The sequence below is a fragment of the Phaethon aethereus genome, assembly GCF_964289735.1.
Source record: "Phaethon aethereus genome assembly, chromosome: 14".
In the NCBI taxonomy this organism is placed as follows: domain Eukaryota; kingdom Metazoa; phylum Chordata; class Aves; order Phaethontiformes; family Phaethontidae; genus Phaethon; species Phaethon aethereus.
In genome coordinates, this window is record NC_138590.1 from 1,329,020 (window position 1) to 1,348,043 (window position 19,024).

The window sequence follows — 19,024 nt, forward strand, 5'->3', positions numbered from 1 at the left end:
CCGCCGCTCAGCCGCTGGGCTGGCCGGTCGGCAGGCGCGGCCGTGCCTGAGCCGCGCTGGGACCCGCCGCCGTGCCCCGTTCTCAGCCTGCGATGCCGCAGTAGGTGCAGCAACGTGCTGCGCGGTGACCTCCGTGCTACACCGGCGGAGGCTCTTGCGCGGCTCCTGCGGCCGGCTGCGGCGGCTCCGTCCCTCCGAGCTCAGCCTCCGGGCTCAGCCTCCTACCCGCGGTGCCCTGGGAAAGGCCTCGACCTTGTCTCGTCGCCGCCTCGGGAAAGGGGCACGGAGCGGCCTCCCGGGAGCCAAGCGCGCACGCCTGCCCGCGGGCTCGCGGCAGCGGGGAGCCGGGCAGAACGCGGGGCAGCTGCCGACGCTGCTCGTGCGCTCGGGCTCGAGCGGTGGCCCCGCGCGACTCTCGGGGCCCCTTCCCCTCCGTGCTCGTCCCGCCGACGCGTGCGCGCGTCCTGACGCGGGTCGCCCACGCCCACGTCGGCGAGTGGCCGACAGGCGCGCGTGTGCCGGGGCGAGCCGGCAGCGCGGGTAGCGCGCGGCGGCGGGCGCAGTCCTGCCGCGGGCCGCAGGGTGGCGCTCCCGGCCAAGTCGGCGACGAGCGGCTGCGGGCGGGGAGGCGCCCGAACCCGGCCCGGCCCGGCCCTGCCCAGCCCAGCCCAGCGGGGCGGTGGCGGCGGCGGCGAGCGGCGGCGAGTGGTGTCCCGTGCCATCCGCTGCCGGGGCGCCTGCTGGACTCAACGAGAGGGAGGGCGCCCGCCCGCCGCCCCGCCGCGCTGCAGCCGGGAGCCGCTTTCGCGGAGGACTGCGCGGGCGATCCGCGAGACTGGGACCGGCCGCCGCCGCCGCGACATGGCGCTCGCAAGGCAAGTGCTTTGTCTCTCTGCTTTCCTCTCCCTGCCGCACGCTCGCTCCGAGCCCATCCGCTACTCCGTGGCCGAGGAGGGCGAGAGCGGCTCGGTGGTAGGCAACGTGGCGGAGGACGCGGGGCTGGCCCCGGCGCAGCTCTCGGCTCGCCGCGCCCGCCTGGCCCCGGAGGACGGCCGGCAGCACTTTCGCTTAGACCGCGGCACCGGCCGCCTCGTAGTGGCGGAGAGGCTGGACCGGGAGGAGCTGTGCGGGCAGTCCGCTACGTGCACGCTCGCCTTCGAGCTCCTGCTGGCAACCCCCCTGCAGTTCTTTCGTGTCGAGGTGGCCGTGGAGGACATCAATGACCATTCGCCCGTTTTCCCGGAGGAACAAGTCTCCTTTAAGATCCCGGAAACGAGTGACCCGGGCTCGCGTTTCCCGCTGGAAGGGGCTCGGGACTTGGATGTTGGCAGCAATAGCATCCAGGCTTACAGCATCGCTCCCGAGAACGAGTACTTCACTGTCTCCTTTGGGAGTCACAGTGAGGATAACAGATATGTGGAACTGGTCTTGGAAAAGTCTCTAGACAGAGAGGAGCAAGCAGAGGTGGTTTTCAGTGTCATTGCTGTGGATGGAGGCTCTCCACCCAGGAGTGGGACCACCCAAATCCACATTGACGTTCTAGATGTAAATGACAATGCTCCCGTTTTCACGCAGAAGCTGTATGTTGGGCAGGTTTTGGAAAACACCCCAGAGGACTCCGTGGTTCTCAGTGTGGTGGCAACAGATCGGGATGTGGGAGTTAATGGGGAGATCTCCTATCAGTTCAGCCAAGCAGTGAGCCAGAGCGAATCAGTGTTCATCATTGACCCTGCGAGTGGTGAAATTAAACTGACAAAGCCTCTGGACTTTGAGACGGCAGAGCGTCACGAGCTCAGCGTGCGGGCCACAGATGGTGGGGGCCTCTCGGCAATCTGCAAGGTGTTGGTGGAGGTGGTGGATGTGAATGACAATGCGCCAGAGCTGGTGGTCAATTCCTTCAGCAGCCCCCTCCCTGAGAACACGTTACCCGGGACAGTGGTTGCCCTCTTTACCGTCAGGGACCGTGATGCTGGTGCCAACGGGAAGGTCTCCTGTGCCCTCGAAGACCAGCTTTTGTTCTCCCTGCGGACAGCCTATAAGAATTACTATGAGCTGGTGACGGTGAGCATGCTGGACCGGGAGGAGATGGCGCAGTACATCCTCACTGTCACAGCAGCAGATGCAGGGTCACCCCCTCTCACGACCACCCAGACCTTCACAGTGGACATCTCCGATGTCAACGACAACGCACCTGTCTTCAACCAGACCTCATACACCATGTACGTGCGTGAGAACAATGTCCCCACGGCGCTCGTTGGAGCTGTCAGTGCCACAGATGCTGACGTGGGGCCCAATGCCAAGGTGACCTATTCCCTGGCACCAGCCCACCCCGCAGAGCAGCCTCCCTGCTCCTGCATCTCTGTGAACTTTGAGAACGGGCACGTGTTTGTGCTGCGGCCTCTGGACTATGAGCAGGTGAGGCAGATCGAGGTCTTGGTGAGCGCCTCCGATGCGGGGTCTCCTCCCCTCAGTGCCAACGTCACCATCCGCCTTGTTGTGGTGGACGAAAACGACAATGCACCACTGGTGCTGTACCCATCCCAGGACAGCAGCCCACCGTCCAGCGAGCTGGTGCCCATGTCGGCTGAGGCGGGGTACCTTGTCACTAAAGTGGTGGCTGTCGATGCTGACTCAGGGCAGAACTCGTGGCTCTCGTACCACCTGCTGAGGGCCACTGACCCCGGGCTGTTTGTGGTGGGTGCCCAGAATGGAGAGGTGCGGCTGAGGAGGCCAGTGACAGAGAGAGATGCTGTGAAGCAGAAGATCATCGTCCTGGTGCGAGACAACGGGCGGCCACCTCTGTCAGCCACCACAGCACTGAGTGCAGTCCTGTTCAGTGACTTCTCGGACATGCGCCTACCACACAGCAGCCTGGCCATGGAGGATGAAGGCGGCTCTCTGACAACCTATTTAATCATTTCCCTGGTCTTCATGTCACTCCTGTTCCTCGTGTCCACAGCAGCCTTTGTCGCTCACAAGGTGTGCAAGAGAAAGGAGCTGAAGGGTGGGCACGTTCTTTACGGAGCCAGCAACTTGCAGAGCGGCCTGGCCGATGTGGCCGCTGCAGGGACCCTGCCCCACGACTATTGCTACGACGTCAGCCTCACAACAGGCTCGGGCAACAGCGAGTTCAAGTTCCTGAAGCCCATCCTCCCCAACCTGCCACCACAGCACTGTGCCACAGGCAGGGGCACCGACAATGAACAGGTTTTCCCCCGTGGCTGTATCACCGCAGGGGACATGGCACCAGACAACCCTGGGATGCTCTCTGCAGAACAGTTCAATAGTCTTTCCTTTAAGTAGCATGGAGTCAGCACAGCCAGAGGGTCCTCCATGCTCCAGAGCAAAGCTGCATTTGACCTGGTGTCACCGATTTCCCTCAAATTCTGAATCAGAAGAGAGGTTGACTACCCCTCTAAAAAACAAACATACAAAAGAAACTAAGTCTCCCTCACTCAGGACGTAATAGGTTTCAGCTCTGTTAGAGCCCTTTCCTAATCTCTTTGAGAGTAGGGTTAGTTCCCCCCACCTAGTTAGGGCCCCCACCTAAGTTCTTGTCTCACCTGCTGTTAGGCAGGTCCATGGACCTCTTATTCTGTGCTGTAAGGCAACGGCACAGTTGCACAGACAAATCACATGCTCACTGAAATGCACGTAGCCCTCCTCCTGGGTCAGAAAAGCAAGGAAGCTGTGAGTACTGTGTTACAATGTGGTGCAAGCATGGGGCTCGCTCTTCTCTGGGTCCTGGATGTGTGTCTCTGAGATGTGTGGGCTCTGTGTGTTTTGCATTCTGGTGACTATGTCAGTGCATAGAGCCATTGCATGTCTGTGTATGCTGCACTAGGGCTTTGCAGTGAAGCAGGGAGTTGCTCAGATGCAACCATTGTGATGCAGGCAATGAAGGGTACATTGACCCTTTGAGTACAGCAGTCTCACCTTCTGGGTGAGGGGAGAGCACAAAACACCCGTCAAGTTCTTCGTTAGGCCTGTAAGGGCAGCTTGAGTAGGCTGTCTCCTTGGGATTGCCTTGGAAGTACACCAGCACCAACAATGTTTGGACAGGCTGTACCTGTACAGAATTGTGAAAACTTGTTCATTGTCTTCAGGTGCATTGTAGGGAAACACCACATATTACTTCAAAGGACTTTGACGGTAAAATCGAGATGGGCTTTGCAAAGGGCCATTGAGTTTGGTCTCATCTTTGTTGTTCCCAAATTCAGAGCCTTCTTGGTGGGGCTGGTAAGCTGTGCTGATATGATTTTCTGGGTTTGTATTAGAGCTTTTGCATTCTCCTTTTTGCCCTTTCTCCTTGTTCTCTGTGAAATGTATTTGAGCATTGCCTTGACTGTTCATCTTGAGAAGGATCCTCTGTCTCTCCTCCTATGTAATAACAGACTGCTTGTATGAAGTCAGTGTGGCAGGGAATATTCAGGAACCCTCACGCTGTGTTGTTCTGCAGTTATAAACTGCACCGTTGTGAACTGGGATCCACTTGTGTGTAAAAGTGAAATAAAGAGAACACCCAAATGCCTTGTGTGGAGACAGTAGTCTTTGTAGCAGTGTTCTTTCTGGGAAGGCACTCTGAAAGTTTTTTGAACAAGCCAGGAGACCACTATAGGCCTTCTGAGCACTGAGCTTCTGGCTGGGACAGGGCCTAGTTAGATCTGGGTCAGGGGAAACCAGCCCCTACCCTAAGAGGGGCCCTGGGAGTTCAAAGGCCTCTGCGCAGCAGTGAGGCAGGGGAGTGACCTTTCCAACTCTCCCAAGAGCTCCAGCTGCAGATGGCAGCTGTGAGGTGTTTGATCACAAAGTGTTTTGATTCTAAAGGTTTTGGGGGATGGGTGGCACAAAGACAGCCTACTGGTTGCTTTGGGGAAGTATCTGGGGGAGCGCGAGGAGGTGAGCAATTGGTGGGTGAAAACTACTACCAGGGTGAGGATTCACTCTCAGGAAATGCAGAGAACTAGAGCCGTCCCTTCTGCAAAGTCCTTGATAGAAAGGTAAGTGCTGAGGACAGGCTGGTGTAGTGACGCTGACCAGAAGACTGTTGCACATCAAGGACTGAGTGATCCACAATCCAGTTAATCTGCGAATGGAAAGGCCTGTGCTGCATAAATCCGTGGTCGGCAGGATGGACTCAGCTCATTGTAACCGAGGAGATTGCAGGCAACTCCCACTTGGTACTGGTGAGAAAGTCACCCATGGGCAAGAAGTCTGCATGCACACGTGGTTTACAGTGCCACTAGAAATGATGACTAGAATTACTGTCTTGCAAAAAAGTCCTGGAGTGGCTTGAAATGACTGAAACGGGTGCTTGCTTTCTTTTCCATAATGGGTCATGGCAGCACGGCATGCTTGTGCGTGGCTGGAGTCCCATGTGAAACTCCTCTACTCAGGGTTCTCCACATCTAAAGGGATGTAGGGTTATCTCTGGTGGTCTCTTCCAGTAGCATGAGCTATACTAAACAGAGCTGTGAATGACATCTAGGAGAGTCATCGTGTCCCTCTTACTGAGCTCACAAGGAACCAGCACTTCCTGGTGTAAAACAGCTGCTTCTCGGGTCATTCCCAGGGTCTGGGTGCCTGATGCAGTTCATAACTAGGTGGTTTCTTACGGTTTTGACCCTATGAGAGGGGGAGGCTGTTTCCTGTCTTGGAGGGCCTGAACACACTGCTGAGCTTTCCCCCCAAGGGGCTTGATGGAGGTACTGTTTTGGAAGGATAACTTCTTAGGCCAGGTAATAGACTGTCCTACCAGAGTGGACAAGTGACTGGACCTATAGGTCACCAACGCAAGTGAGCTAATCAGAGATGTCAAGATTGGAGGCAGCCTGGGCTGCTGTGACTATGCCCTGGTGGAGTTCACAGTCCTGAGGGGTATGGGTTAGGCAAAGTGTGAAGTCAAGAGCCTGATTTTTAAGAAAGGAAACTTCCAGCTGTTGAAGGAGTTAGTCAATGGGACCCCCTGGGAAACTGCCTGCAGGGACAAGGGAGCAGAACAGAGCTGGCAGATCTTTAAGGGCATTTTCTAAAGAGCACAAGAGCTCTCAAACTCTAGTAAGAATTCAAGAAAGGAAGGCAAGAGGCCACCATGGCTGAGCAGAGACCTGCTGGTCAACCTAAAGGGCAAGAAGAAAATGCATGGACAGTGGATGCAGTGACAGGTATCCTGGGAAGAGTACAGGGGTGCTGCCCAGTTGTGTAGGGATGGGGTCAGGAAGGCCAAGGCACATCTGGAGCTGAACTTGTCAATGGACACAAAGAATAATAAGGAAGTCTTCTACAGGTGTGTCAGCCAGAAAAGGAAGGACAAAGAAAGCATATGCCCCTATGAAGATGTCTGGCAAACGCGTAACAACGGATGAGAAGGCTGAGGTACTCAACAATGTTTTTGCCTCTGTCTTCATTAGCAATCTCTCTTCCCACACTTCTCAAGTGGATGGGCTTCAAGGTGGGCCTGGGGCAGCGAAGTCCCTCCCACAGGAGGAGAAGATCAGATTGGTGACCACCTGAGGAACCTGAACAGACACATGTCTATGGGACCTGACGAGATGCATCCCAGAGGCATTGAGGAGGGAATTGGTTGATGTAGTTGCCAAGCCATGCTCCATGATATCTGAAGAGTCCTGGCAATCTGGTGAAGTCCCTGGAGACTGGGAAAAGGGAATTGTTGCACCCATTTTTAAAAAGGGTAGCAAGGAGGGCCCCAGGAACTACCAACCCATCAGCCTCACCTCTGTGAGCTTCACGAAGGGCAAGTCCTGCCCAACCAACCTATGATGGGGTGACTAAATCAGTGGACAAGGGAAGAGCTGCTGATGTCATCTATCTGGGCTTCTGTAAGGCCTTTGATATGTAAGGCCATCTCTAATTTGAAGAGAGATGGATTTGAGGGATGGACTATTTGGTGGAAGAAGAATTGTCGGGATAGTTGCATCCAGAGAGTGGTGGTCAACGGCTCAATGTCCTGATGGAGATCAGTGATGAGTGGTGTCCCTCAGGGGTCCATATTGGGACCAGTACTGTTTAATATCTTCATCAGCAACATGGAGAGTGGGATCGAGTGCGTCCTCAGCATATTTGTGCTGACCCTAAGCTGCATTGTACAGTTGACACACCTGAGAGACAAGATGCCATTCAGAGGGACCTGGACAAGCTTAGTTATTGGGCCCATGTGAACCTCATGAGGTTCAACAAGCCAAGTGCAAGGTCCTACACAATTTTTTGTGGCAACCCCCGATATCAATACAGGCTGGGCAATGAAGGGATAGAGAGCAGCCCTGCCAAGAAGGACTTGGGGGTACTGGTGGATGAAAAGCTGGTCATGAACCAACAATATGTCCTCAAAGTCCAACTTTTCCGGACTACATCAAAAGAATCGTGGCTAGCAGGTCGAGGGAAGGGATTCTACCCCTCTACTCTGCCCTGGTGAACACCCCCCCAGAGTACTGAGTCCAGCTCTGGAGCCCTCAGCACAGGAAAGACATGGAGCTATTGGAGCAAGTCCAGAGGAGGACCACCAAAATGATCAGGGGGCTGGAACACCTCTCCTCTGACAGAAGGCTGAGAGAGTTGGTGTTGTTCACCCTGCAGAAAAGATGACTTCAGGGAGACCTTATGTCAGCCTTGCAATACATAAAGTGGGCTTATAAAAAGATGGGGACAGACTTTTTCGCTAGGCCATAGTGACTGGACAAAGGGTAATGGTTTTAAACTAAAAGAGGGTCAATTCAGGCTAGATATAATGCAGAAATATTTCACAGTGAGGGTGATGAAATACTGTCACAAGTTGCCCAGAGGGCTGGTAGATGCCCCATTCCTGGAAATGTTCATGGTCAGGTTGGATGGGGCTCTGAGCAACCTCATCTACTTGAAGATGTCCATGATCATATTGCAGGGAGGTTGGACTAGATGGCCTTTAAAGGTCCCTTCCAACGAAAACCATTCTGTGATTCTCTGAGTCTATGAATCTATGATTCTCTGGTTCTCTGGTTCTATTCTAACATTCTCAGTCGATCATTCTGTCCTGGAGCTGTGCGGTGGGGGGAGTTGGCAGGGAGGCTGCCGTTGCTGCAGTTGCTGTCAGCGGCTGCGAGTGTCGCTGTCGGCTCACGTCAGAGCAAGGGCGAGCGGGCTTCGCGAGCTGCGGGGCTGCAAGGTCCAAGCCCGGAGTAGCGCTGCGGGAGCGAGACGAGCCGGGCTGCTTGGGGGAAGGTGCGGCGGAAGGAGCGCGGCGACAGCGGTGACCCGCAGGCCGGCTCCGGTGCGTACAGCGGCGAGCGGGCAGCTGCTCCCGGGCTTTGCAATGGCGGAGAGAGAAGGGCGCTGGGGCCGGCGGGAGCGAGCCGTGCTGTGGTGCGTGCTGCTGGCGGCGTGGGAGGCGGCGTGGGGGCAGCTGCGCTACTCGGTTCCCGAGGAGACGCCGAAGGGCTCGTTCGTGGGCGATGTGGCGAAGGACCTGGGGCTGGAGCTGCCGGCGCTACGCGTTCGCGGTGCCCGCGTTTTTGACGCAGGTAGGACGCAGTACTTTCTTTTGGACTTGCAAAACGGCCACTTATCTGTGAAGGAGCGAGTGGATAGAGAGGAAATATGCGCAGCTGTTGGTAAATGCGTTCTAAATTTTGAGGTTCTTGTAAAAAATCCAATGAAGCTTTACAAAGGGGAGGTAGAAATACTGGATATTAATGATAATTCGCCGAGTTTCCCAGAAAGGAACAGCGTCTTAGAAATCATCGAGTATACTGCGCCAGGCACGCGTTTCCCGTTGGAGAAAGCTCACGATCCCGACATAGGAGCGAACGCTTTACAGAATTACGAGTGTAGCGAGAGCAGCTATTTCACCTTGGACGTAATAACCGGAGATGACGGTGTGAAATATCCGGAATTAATACTGGTGAAATCTTTGGATCGGGAACAGCAGGCTGCTCATAATTTGATCCTGACAGCCACAGACAGTGGGAGTCCCGTGAAATCGGGATCGACAACAATCCAAATCATTGTGCTAGATGGAAATGACAATGCTCCGGAATTTACTCAGACCGTTTATAAGGTGACTGTGAAAGAAGACATGGCTGTGGGAAGTCGGGTGTTACAGGTGACAGCGACTGACAGAGACGAGGGGCCAAATTCCGAGGTGAAGTACTCGTTCTTTAAAATCCCAGAGAAGTTCGACAAGACTTTTAAGCTGGATCCGGAAAGTGGAGAAATTGAGATAAGACAGAAGCTGAACTTCGAGGAACAGGAGTTTTACGAATTGGATGTGCAAGCTCGGGACGCGGGTGGACTCTCGTCCCACAGCAAGGTTCTCATCAAGGTTGCTGATGTGAACAACCACGTGCCCGAGATTGTGATTATGTCTGTGTTCAGTCCGGTACCAGAAGACTCACCGCTGGGGACAGTCGTCGCAATTTTCAATGTCCAAGACAAGGACTCAGGGGCGAACGGCGACGTGCGGTGCAGCATCGCTGAGCGCCTCCCGTTCCGGCTGGAGAAGTCGTTTGATAATTACTACAGCGTGGTGACGGCGAGCGAGCTGGACCGGGAGGAGGTGGCGGAGTACAACGTGACGGTGCGGGCGGCGGACGGCGGGTCGCCGCCGCTGCGCAGCAGCGCGGTGCTGGCGCTGCGCGTGCTGGACGTGAACGACAACGCGCCGGTGTTCGCGGAGGCGCGCTACAGCGCCCGGCTGCCCGAGAACAACGCGGCGGGCGCGCTGGTGCTGACGGTGCGGGCGGCCGACGCGGACTGGGGGCAGAACGCGCGCGTGCGGTACCGGCTGTCGGAGGGGCGGGTGCGGGGCGCGCCACTCTCGTCCTACGTGTCGGTGCAGGCGGAGACGGGCGCGCTGTACGCGCTGCGCTCCTTCGACTATGAGGAGGTGCGCGAGCTGGGGCTGTGGGTGCTGGCGGAGGACGGCGGCGCGCCGGCGCTGAGCAGCAACGTGTCGGTGCGGCTCGTGATCGTGGACGAGAACGACAACGCGCCGCAGGTGCTGTACCCGCCGCCGGCGCCGGCCTCGGCGTCGGGCGCGAGCGCGGGCGCGTTCTGGGCGGGCGTGGAGCTGGCGCCGCGCTCGGCGGAGCCCGGGGCGCTGGTGGCCAAGGTGGTGGCGGTGGACGCGGACGCGGGGCAGAACGCGTGGCTGTCGTACGAGCTGGCCAAGGCGACGGAGCCGGGGCTGTTCCGCGTGGGGCTGCACAGCGGCGAGGTGCGCACGGCGCGCTTCCCGCTGGCCCGCGACGCGGCGCGGCAGAGCCTGGTGGTGGTGGTGAAGGACCACGGGCGGCCGGCGCTGTCGGCCACGGCCACGCTGACGGTGGTGCTGGCTGAGAGCGTGGCCGAGCTGCTGTCGGAGCTGGGCAGCGCGGCGGCGGCGGCGCCGGGCGAGCCGGCCGGCAGCCTGACGCGCTGGCTGGTGGTGGCCGTGGCGGCCGTGTCCTGCCTCTTCCTCGCCTTCCTGCTGCTGCTGCTGGCGCTGCGCCTGCGGCGCTGGCGCCGCTCGCAGCTGCTGGCGGCGGGCAGCGGCGCCTTGCGCGGCGTGCCGGCCTCGCACTTCGTGGGCATCGACGGCGTCCGCGCCTTCCTGCACTCCTACTCGCACGAGGTGTCGCTGACCGCCGACTCGCGCAAGAGCCAGCTTCTCTTGTCGGGCGCCAGCTGCTGCGACACTCTTCCGGCCCGGCCGCCGGCTGCGGCTTCAGGCGATCTCGTCCCTACGGGAGACCACGCTGCCGCGAACCATGGCCAAGGTTCCTTACAGGTACGTTACATTTTTTTATTCTTTTCTGTACGCGGTGCTTAGGATTCTTACGGTAGCCACAGACATTTCATAATGCACAGTTCACAGTCTTGGAAATTACGGTTTTACGATGGTCACTAGCTCATGGATGTCACTTCCTGATTGTGTGCTGAGTCTGCTGTGTATGTTCTGTGTGCCATGTTCTGCACTGGCTGGGCAGAGCTCATCATATCTAGCTGTCTCTATGGCTAGAAAGTTCCATTGCATGTGCAGCTGCAAAAGGAAATTTCATTCTCTAGGCCTTCTTCTGACACTTCCTTGAAACTATTTAAGTGGTTTCTAGCACCCAGTTTCCAGAATTTCATTGCCATCCCCTGTATCAGCTCTCAAATGCTGGCAGAACTGGGCAACCTTGTACCCTGAAAGCCAACATCTCTGAAGTCCCAGGCTGGGACTTGGAAATCCACCTTCAAGAAATGAATTAATCAGTCTCACATAAAGACGCTCAAAGTTCCACGAATAGATTCGTGTTACATGGTGAAAATTTCCTCTGATATACCAGCGAGATTTTTATCCCACTGGCAGGTTTCAGGACTTAACCTTTGGATTTGATACAAATCAATTAGTGTACAGGCATAGGCATCGAAATAGAGTATATTTACTAGAATACAGATGGAAAGTATTTTAAAACAAAGTACAATTCCTCACAGTCTGTTTATCATGTGTCCAATTTTGGAATGCGAGTTAATCCGAGAATATAAAATATTGTACTCCTTGGTTTTCTTATAATATTAAACATTTTTTTTCCTGTCAAACACGCCATTCTGTTCTGAAAGCACATTTACCAAACAGGCTGTCTCGGAAGGGGTCTGCCTTATTTCCTCCATTACTGATCTTTCATCAGGAACTTGAACAGGCTTTTAAGACTTCAGGAATATAATTAATGAATAATATTACGTTGCTTTATTGTTTGTTAGTCTGCTATTTAAGCTGGTGATGCATTGTATTGTTGCATTTTAAACAAAATAAACTAGTGGCACATAAAAATTACTGCTTTCAAGTTGAGAGAAAATCATACTGTAAGGTTCCCAATGAAGGTCCACACAGATTTTTTGTGCTGATCTTGCCAAAATATTCTGACTCTGTACTCGTGCTTTTGTGTGTGGTGGGAATGTAAACTGAGACATAACCTTATGCTTCACTTTAACTAACCTGGTGGTCGTTACTCTTTTCTGGTGCCATGCATCAGACACAAACTCATATACGATATGCTTGTGGGAAGAAAATGTTTCCTTCTCTGATGCAGGTTGGTGCTTAGCTGCGTCTCCTCGTGGGACTTAACTGTGCTGTAGCCCACAGGCTCGGGTACAAGGGAGAAGAGGAAGTCCTGGAACTAGGAGACATCGATCTCCGCTTGGAAATAGCGATTTGGAGGGTGCTTCAGTGTGTGAAGATGTATGAAAATTTGTGTCTGGCTTGTGACAGGCAATTCTCGCTATATAGGAGGCAGTGAATTGACCCTGACATGTTTCAACAGAGTCCCCCTGTCCCTATATAAATACCCACATTCTTCTCTCGACCTCCTGTAAATATTCCCACACGCTTGCTACCTCTTGACTCCTGAAACACTACCAGTTCACGCCAGCTTCTCATTCTGATCAGTTATTCATTTGTTACCGTGAGTTGTGTATAGTTGCAGCTGGAGGAAAAGAAATTATCCTCCACTGGATGAATGGCCAGGAAAACTTATTTTCTAAAAACACATTACTGAGAAGGAGAGGAGGTCTTCACATTGGCATCTAGAGACTCAGTGTTGGTGTATATGCAACAGCTGCTCCACCGGGTAGGTAGTGTAGAGAGTTTTCTAATATTTTCTTGTCTTCTGCATGACAGCTTTCCTTCAGGTCTTTTTTTTTTTCTCTCTTCACCATAAGAGAGACTAGGTTTTAATGTACAGGTGAGATACAACGGCTTTTCATGAGAGATCTATCTGTTTTCTCTTGGATTGTTCAAGCAACAGTAACTGTCATCGACATTTGCCAGAAGATGTTCTTAAGGTTTGAGACCCGCTGCAGTACCGGCCGGCTTAGGAAATGAGGATGTGTTTTGTCAGAGACACTGACAAAAGAAATTCGAGGCTGGGTTGTAGGGCACTGATACGATGATACTGGGTTTTGAATGTCGACAGAGATGGGATCCGATAGGTCTGGTGTATCTGCTGCGGTTTGCTCAGTGGCTGGGATTCCCGGCTTTACTCGTCCATCAGCGATCACTGTTCGACGTGGGAAAGCTGAGTGCGAGCTCGGGATCTCCCAAACATCGAAAATAAAACCACTGTCTACGAGCAGTACTTCAGCGTTCATCCCGGCCTGCCGTTTCTCTCGCGGTGGGTGAGGAGACGGCAGAGGGGACACGCCCGCGCCCTCACCCTAGAGACCAGTGAGATGGCGGTGGGGCATAGCTAGACACCCTGCCCAAGATCCTCCGAGTAATGGGGAAGGATTTGTCTTGCAGAATGCTTCCAAGCGTAGGAAATTCACACAATGGGAATTCCGAGATGCACCGTTTCAGCACAGGTACAAGTTTTCTGTTTGCGCCGCTTGACAACACCTGTGTTTTCCAGCCCGCGTGTGAGTGCTATTTAAGGAGGGGCAGATCAGGACCTCCGGGCTGCTCTCTTCCCCTCGGACGCTGCGATTCTCACGCACGGACTCAGGGTGTCACTATTGGCCAAGGCGGAGAAGCGGCTCCACCGTCCACTCCTCCCCGGCGCCCGCGCAGTGCCGCTCGGCAGGGAGCGGAGCAGAGCGAAGAGCAGGAGTTGCCTGATTCAGCTCGTCCTCCGAGCGGCAACAGGGATTTCATATATCTCTTTCTCTCAGGTACTGATTCAGCTTTTCGGAAAGCCCTATTTAAAATCGCCTGCAGAATACGCTTCAGCAAAGCAGAGAATGGAGGTCCGATCGGCAGCGCAGGGCCGGGCAGCCGCCGGGCGAGTCGCACTGTTAGCCGTGCTGCTGCCGGTGTGTTACCGGACGGCGGCGGAGCGGATCCGCTACGCCATTCCCGAGGAGCTGGGCAGAGGCTCGCTGGTGGGGCCGCTGGCGCGGGACCTGGGGCTGCGCCCGGCGGAGATGCCGGCACGCAAGCTGCGGATAGTGTCTGGTGATGAAAAGCAATACTTCACTCTCGGGGATGGTACAAGTCTACGGGTAAACAAGAGGATAGACCGAGAGGGCATCTGCGGGGCCGTGTCGCCCTGTGTCCTCAGTTTGGAGGCAGTCGTGGAAAATCCTTTCAATATATTTCATGTAAGCGTTACCATCCAGGATATCAACGACAACGCGCCGCAGTTTGACAGAGAGTTTGTTGCCCTAGAAATGATCGAATCCACGCCTCCTGGGGCCAGGTTCCCACTGGGCAGTGGCAGGGACCCCGACATTGGGGCAAACTCATTACAAAACTACCAACTTAACCCCAACCCCTTCTTCTCCCTCGTAGTGAGGGAGGCTCCTGATGGGACGAAGCAGCCGGAATTAGTGCTGGAGAAAAACTTAGATCGAGAAAAACAGAGAAATCACCATTTGATTCTGACGGCAGTGGATGGCGGGGATCCAGTCCGATCCGGGACCTCTCAGGTTAAGATTAACGTGACGGACGCAAATGACAACTCTCCGGTATTCACCAAAGAGATATACAAGGTTCAACTGCTGGAAAACCTGCCGGATGGCTCCTTAGCATTTCAGGTGAAAGCTACTGACGTCGACGAAGGTATAAATGCAGAAATTACCTACTCTTTCAGTGACATCACAAAGACTGCTCGCCAGCTCTTCACCCTGGACTCCAGGACAGGGGACGTGAAGGTTGCAGGTCCATTAGATTATGAAGAAGGGAAATATTACGAAATGACTGTTGAAGGCAAAGACGGGGGCGGGCTAAGTGCTCACGCCAAAGTGCACATAGACATTGTAGACGTAAACGACAACGCGCCAACCATTTCCCTCCTGCCGATCTTGAACACGATACCCGAAGACGAGGTCCCGAGCACAGTTGTAGCCGTGATCAACATCCGTGACAGAGACTCGGGGGATAACGGAGAAGTGAGCTGCAACATCGACGGCGAATTGCCTTTCAAACTAGAACCGTCATCCGAGAAGATGTACAAACTAATAATAGCCAGTGCCTTGGACAGAGAAAAGGTCTCCGCTTACAATGTCACAATCACTGCCAGGGACCGGGGCAGTCCGGCGCTGTTCAGCCGCACGGCGCTGGTGCTGGAGGTGTCGGACGTGAACGACAACGCGCCGGTGTTCGAGGAGGCCGCCTACAGCGCCTACGTGGCGGAGAACAACGCGGCGGGCGCGCCGGTGCTGCGCGTGCGCGCGCGGGACGCGGACGCGGGCGCCAACGGGAGCGTGAGCTACTGGCTGGCGGGCGGCAGCGCGGGCGCGGCGCCGTACGTGTCGGTGGAGGCGCGGAGCGGCGCGGTGTTCGCGCAGCGCTCCTTCGACTACGAGCAGTGCCGGGAGTTCGCGGTGGCGGTGCGGGCGCAGGACGGCGGGGCGCCGGCGCGGAGCTCGACGGCGACGGTGCGCGTCTTCGTGCTGGACCGCAACGATAACGCGCCGCGGGTGCTGTGGCCGGCGGCAGGCGCAGGAGCGGCGGGAGCGGTCCCGGCCCCGTTCGAGGTGGTGCCGCGTTCGGCCGAGGCCGGGTACCTGGTGGCCAAGGTGGTGGCGGTGGACGCGGACGCGGGTCGCAACGCGTGGCTGTCGTACGAGCTGGTGCAGGCGCCGGAGCCGGCGCTGTTCCGCGTGGGGCTGCACAGCGGCGAGGTGCGGACGGCGCGGGCCGTGTCGGAGCGGGACGCGGCGAAGCAGCGGCTGGTGGCCGTGGTGAAGGACCACGGGCGGCCGGCGCTGTCGGCCACGGCCACGCTGCACGTGGTGCTGGCCGAGAGCTTGCAGGAGGCGCTGCCGGAGCTGAGCGAGCGGGCGGCGGGCGCCGAGTCGCCGGCGGAGCTGCAGTTCTACCTGGTGCTGGCGCTGGCGCTCCTCTCCGCCCTGTTCCTGCTGAGCGTGGCGCTGGCCGTGCTGGCGCGGGTGCGCCGGGCCGGGCCGCCCGCCGTCCTGCGCTGCCTGGGCGCGCAGCGCTTCTCCGTGGCCGGCGCCGCCTTCCCGGCCGACTTCTGCGAGGGCACCTTGCCCTACTCCTACAACCTGTGCGTGGCGCCGGGCCGCGCCGTCGCCGAGGGCGCTTGGCCGCCGCCGCCGCCGCTGCCCAGCCTGCCCGCGGAGGAGCTTCTCGGCGGGGAGCCCTGCGGGAAGCGGAGCCCGAGCAGCAGCGCCGGCGTGGGAGAGCCGCCGGCAGATGCCGACGCACCGCAGGTTGGTTCTCCTTGAGCCCTTCTCAGCCGCCGTCCCTTTTACCCATGGTGTGTCTTCCCCGGGTGGTGTGGATGGGGAGTGCCGGCCCGTGTCTCTGCGAAGGAAGGAACGGGGCGTCCCCTTCCACTCGGAGCAGGCAGGCAGCGGCGGCACTTCTGGGTTCTCCTGTGGTGCCAAGTTCAGGCTCAGCTGAGAGGCTGAGTTGTCGAGTTAGTTACTGCCAAGGGGGTACGTTAACGCTTCTGCATGATGGAGTGGGGAAAATGTGGTGGACGCTTGGTGTTGGAGATCTTTCCTTCCTCATAATGTTTTTCCCCAAACCGATGTACTTGCACCTGGTTGATAGCTGGATGCCAAACTGTTGGTTAATGCTTTTTCCCAAAGGAAAGGTGAGCGTGGCTCCATGAATGGACGTGTTACATGTTGTTCCTACCTAGTGAATGTTCCCCTCTTCCGCTGAGTGCCCTCTCGTCTTTTGCAGGAAGGCTGATGCAGAAACGGCAGCGTTAATGTGACGGATAAATTTTATCCAGGCATGATTTTTCCGAGTTCGTTGTACAGTTATTTAGCATTTTAACACCGATTGCGGACGCTTAATGTGTGGAATGAGACCCGCTGAATCAACTTGCTGAATGGACTTGATGATCTTGAAGGTCCTTTCCAACCTTAGTGATTCTGTGATTCTGTAACTTTCCTTTTCCAGTATTAGCTGTGTCTTTAGATGTAGTAACATTTTAATGCAATCCAATTCCTCTCGTCCAGTTCACAAACACCGTTGAGAATAGATGAATATCAGGAAAATAGGCACAAAAGAAACATTTGCAGCATATAGAAATATTTGCAGCAAATCATTCTTACGGCTGCAGTCCCCCCATTTTGGTAGTGTGGGCTATAGAATGGGCATAAGAGCAAGGCAGGTGTATCTGTTTTTCTTCTGGCTGTACTTACAAAACCATTTGCAGCACAGTTGCTCCCTGCAGTGTGCTGGGAGCCGAGCAGGTGATTCTGGACAGGTTCTCTGCAGGTGCATACTGCCTCCTGGGTAGTTGTAGTAAAATCAGTGCGAGGAAATCAAGTGACCTACAGCCTGAAACTGGCATGGGTCGAAGAGAATGATTTTCGAGCAGTAGGGGAGCTTCCTCCTGTGCTGTGTTCTCAGGAAGTTCTTCTAGGGAGAAATTCCTGAGCCCATGGCAGCTGCCTGAACAACCCCACCTCCTCGGGAGCTGGACACGCTTAAGGGGCTTAGGTTCTCAGTTTAATTTGGTTGACTCCACCTTTTTCAGCCTTTAGATGTCTAGTTTCAATCAGCGGTGGTGGAATAGTTCAATTAGACCGTGTTCCATATGAACTGAAGTATTAAAGGAAAAGTTCTGTTTACTTCGGTCAATGATCTTGATACCGCTGGTTCTTCGGGGGGGGGGGGTGTCTGAATCTCACATTTTGTATTTCAGAGCTTGTTTGCTTTTGCTATCCGTGTACCACTCATTCAAGCATGACAGCTACAAAGATACGTGGTGGGGACTGTGCTTTTGGACAAATGGGATCAGACTCATAGTATTTTGCACATCATATTACAAAAAATTATTTTCCTTTATATGTATCACCATTGGCAAGTAGTTGTCATATGTGGCAGAAATAACACGCATCAGCTTAGAGAAGAACAGCTTAGAGCAAAGCCAATGCAGGAGATCCCAGGTCTCCATTTGAGGGAGGATCTTCATTGCTGCTTTGTTCTAGAGTCCTCATCTCTGAGCCGTTCCTAACCTCGTGCTGGCGATAGTGGGCTGTTGCTCTTAATTTCTCTGCTGGGGCCATTAGCGCCGATCTGTGTTTTCATGAATGAAATCATCCTGCAGCACCGCATTTTTAGCAAGTTTTTCTTTTTCTACAGATGTTAAGCCATAGAATGGGATCTAAAAAAAAAAAAAAGTCAAGTTTTGTATTTCAGAGCATGTTTGGTTTTTGTATCCCCTTTTCCCAAAGAGTTGTACTTTGTTTAATGTGAAGAGTTTGCTTTATGCTGTAGTTTTGACTGGGGGTTTTTTGGTTTGTTGTTTTTGTAATGACCTCCTTGACAGTGACTGCAAGTCCATCGCTACCTGCTGCTGACTTACTGCAGAATGTAAGGTTAAAAACCAAAAATTCCAAAGTGATTGTGAAGTTGGAGAAGGGGGAGAAATTGAGGCTTATTGAGAGCAGCTTCCAATGTGAAGGTGAAAAATAACAAACTCAAGGGGGAAAGGTGTTCCCTGTGCTGCGGGGTGCTGGGACTGACCACTCTGTCTATTCCTCTTAGATGTAATGAACTCTGTTGATGTTGGACGTCGTCGTTTTGCATTTGTTCATTGCAGCAGCAATTTTTTGTTCATCAACGTTCAGCTTCAGCTGAAGAGTTTTGTCTATGGAATATGCATTTTCTAAAATAGTAAGAGTTATAAACGGTGAACGTGGATCCCTCCTGCGTAGAATGAAATCTGCTGATTCTAAATGACGGGGTTAGGAAAACGGGTTTGAGGCTCGATGTTCGGGATTTTTTCTTCCTGACCACTTTTTATAAAAGCAAAGTACTTGAGTCCTTCTGGGCAGGGGGCCCTGCAGGAAGCAGAGCCCGAGCAGCAGTGGTGGTGCAGAACAGACACCCACAGACACCGACGCATTGTGGGTCTTTTCTCCTTGAGTTCTTCTCAGCCACAGTCCTATCTCCCCTTTGGTCAAGCGTGACTGCTACAAAAATCCGTTGTTGGGACTGTGCTTTTGGCCTCATCAGCTGTCACTCGTGTAGCCTGAGTGGGAGGTTCTTGCCATTCAGCTTGCGCTGGATAAAATGGAACAGGTGTGGTGAACCACTTTCTTTGGTTTGTCACACATTCAGCTCCGGCTGAGAAGTTTTGTCTGC

General features: G+C 54.8%; 2 protein-coding genes across 2 annotated transcripts; both read left to right on the forward strand.

The window, feature by feature from the left end:
- Positions 1 to 573: 573 nt before the first annotated feature.
- Positions 574 to 10,801, forward strand: LOC309410045 (uncharacterized protein; the record flags this gene model as incomplete). The annotated part of the gene is made up of 4 exons (XM_082006362.1): positions 574 to 3,299; positions 4,221 to 4,239; positions 8,013 to 8,214; positions 8,274 to 10,801. Exons 1-4 carry the CDS (start codon positions 862 to 864, stop codon positions 10,799 to 10,801), a joined length of 5,187 nt encoding a protein of 1,728 aa, XP_081862488.1. The 5' UTR covers positions 574 to 861.
- A 2,888-nt stretch (positions 10,802 to 13,689) lies between these two features.
- Positions 13,690 to 16,189, forward strand: LOC309410046 (protocadherin gamma-B6-like; the record flags this gene model as incomplete). Its single annotated transcript, XM_082006363.1, has 1 exon — positions 13,690 to 16,189. The coding sequence occupies one exon, from the start codon at positions 13,690 to 13,692 to the stop codon at positions 16,138 to 16,140; it is 2,451 nt and encodes an 816-aa protein (XP_081862489.1). The 3' UTR covers positions 16,141 to 16,189.
- Between the last annotated feature and the right edge of the window lie 2,835 nt (positions 16,190 to 19,024).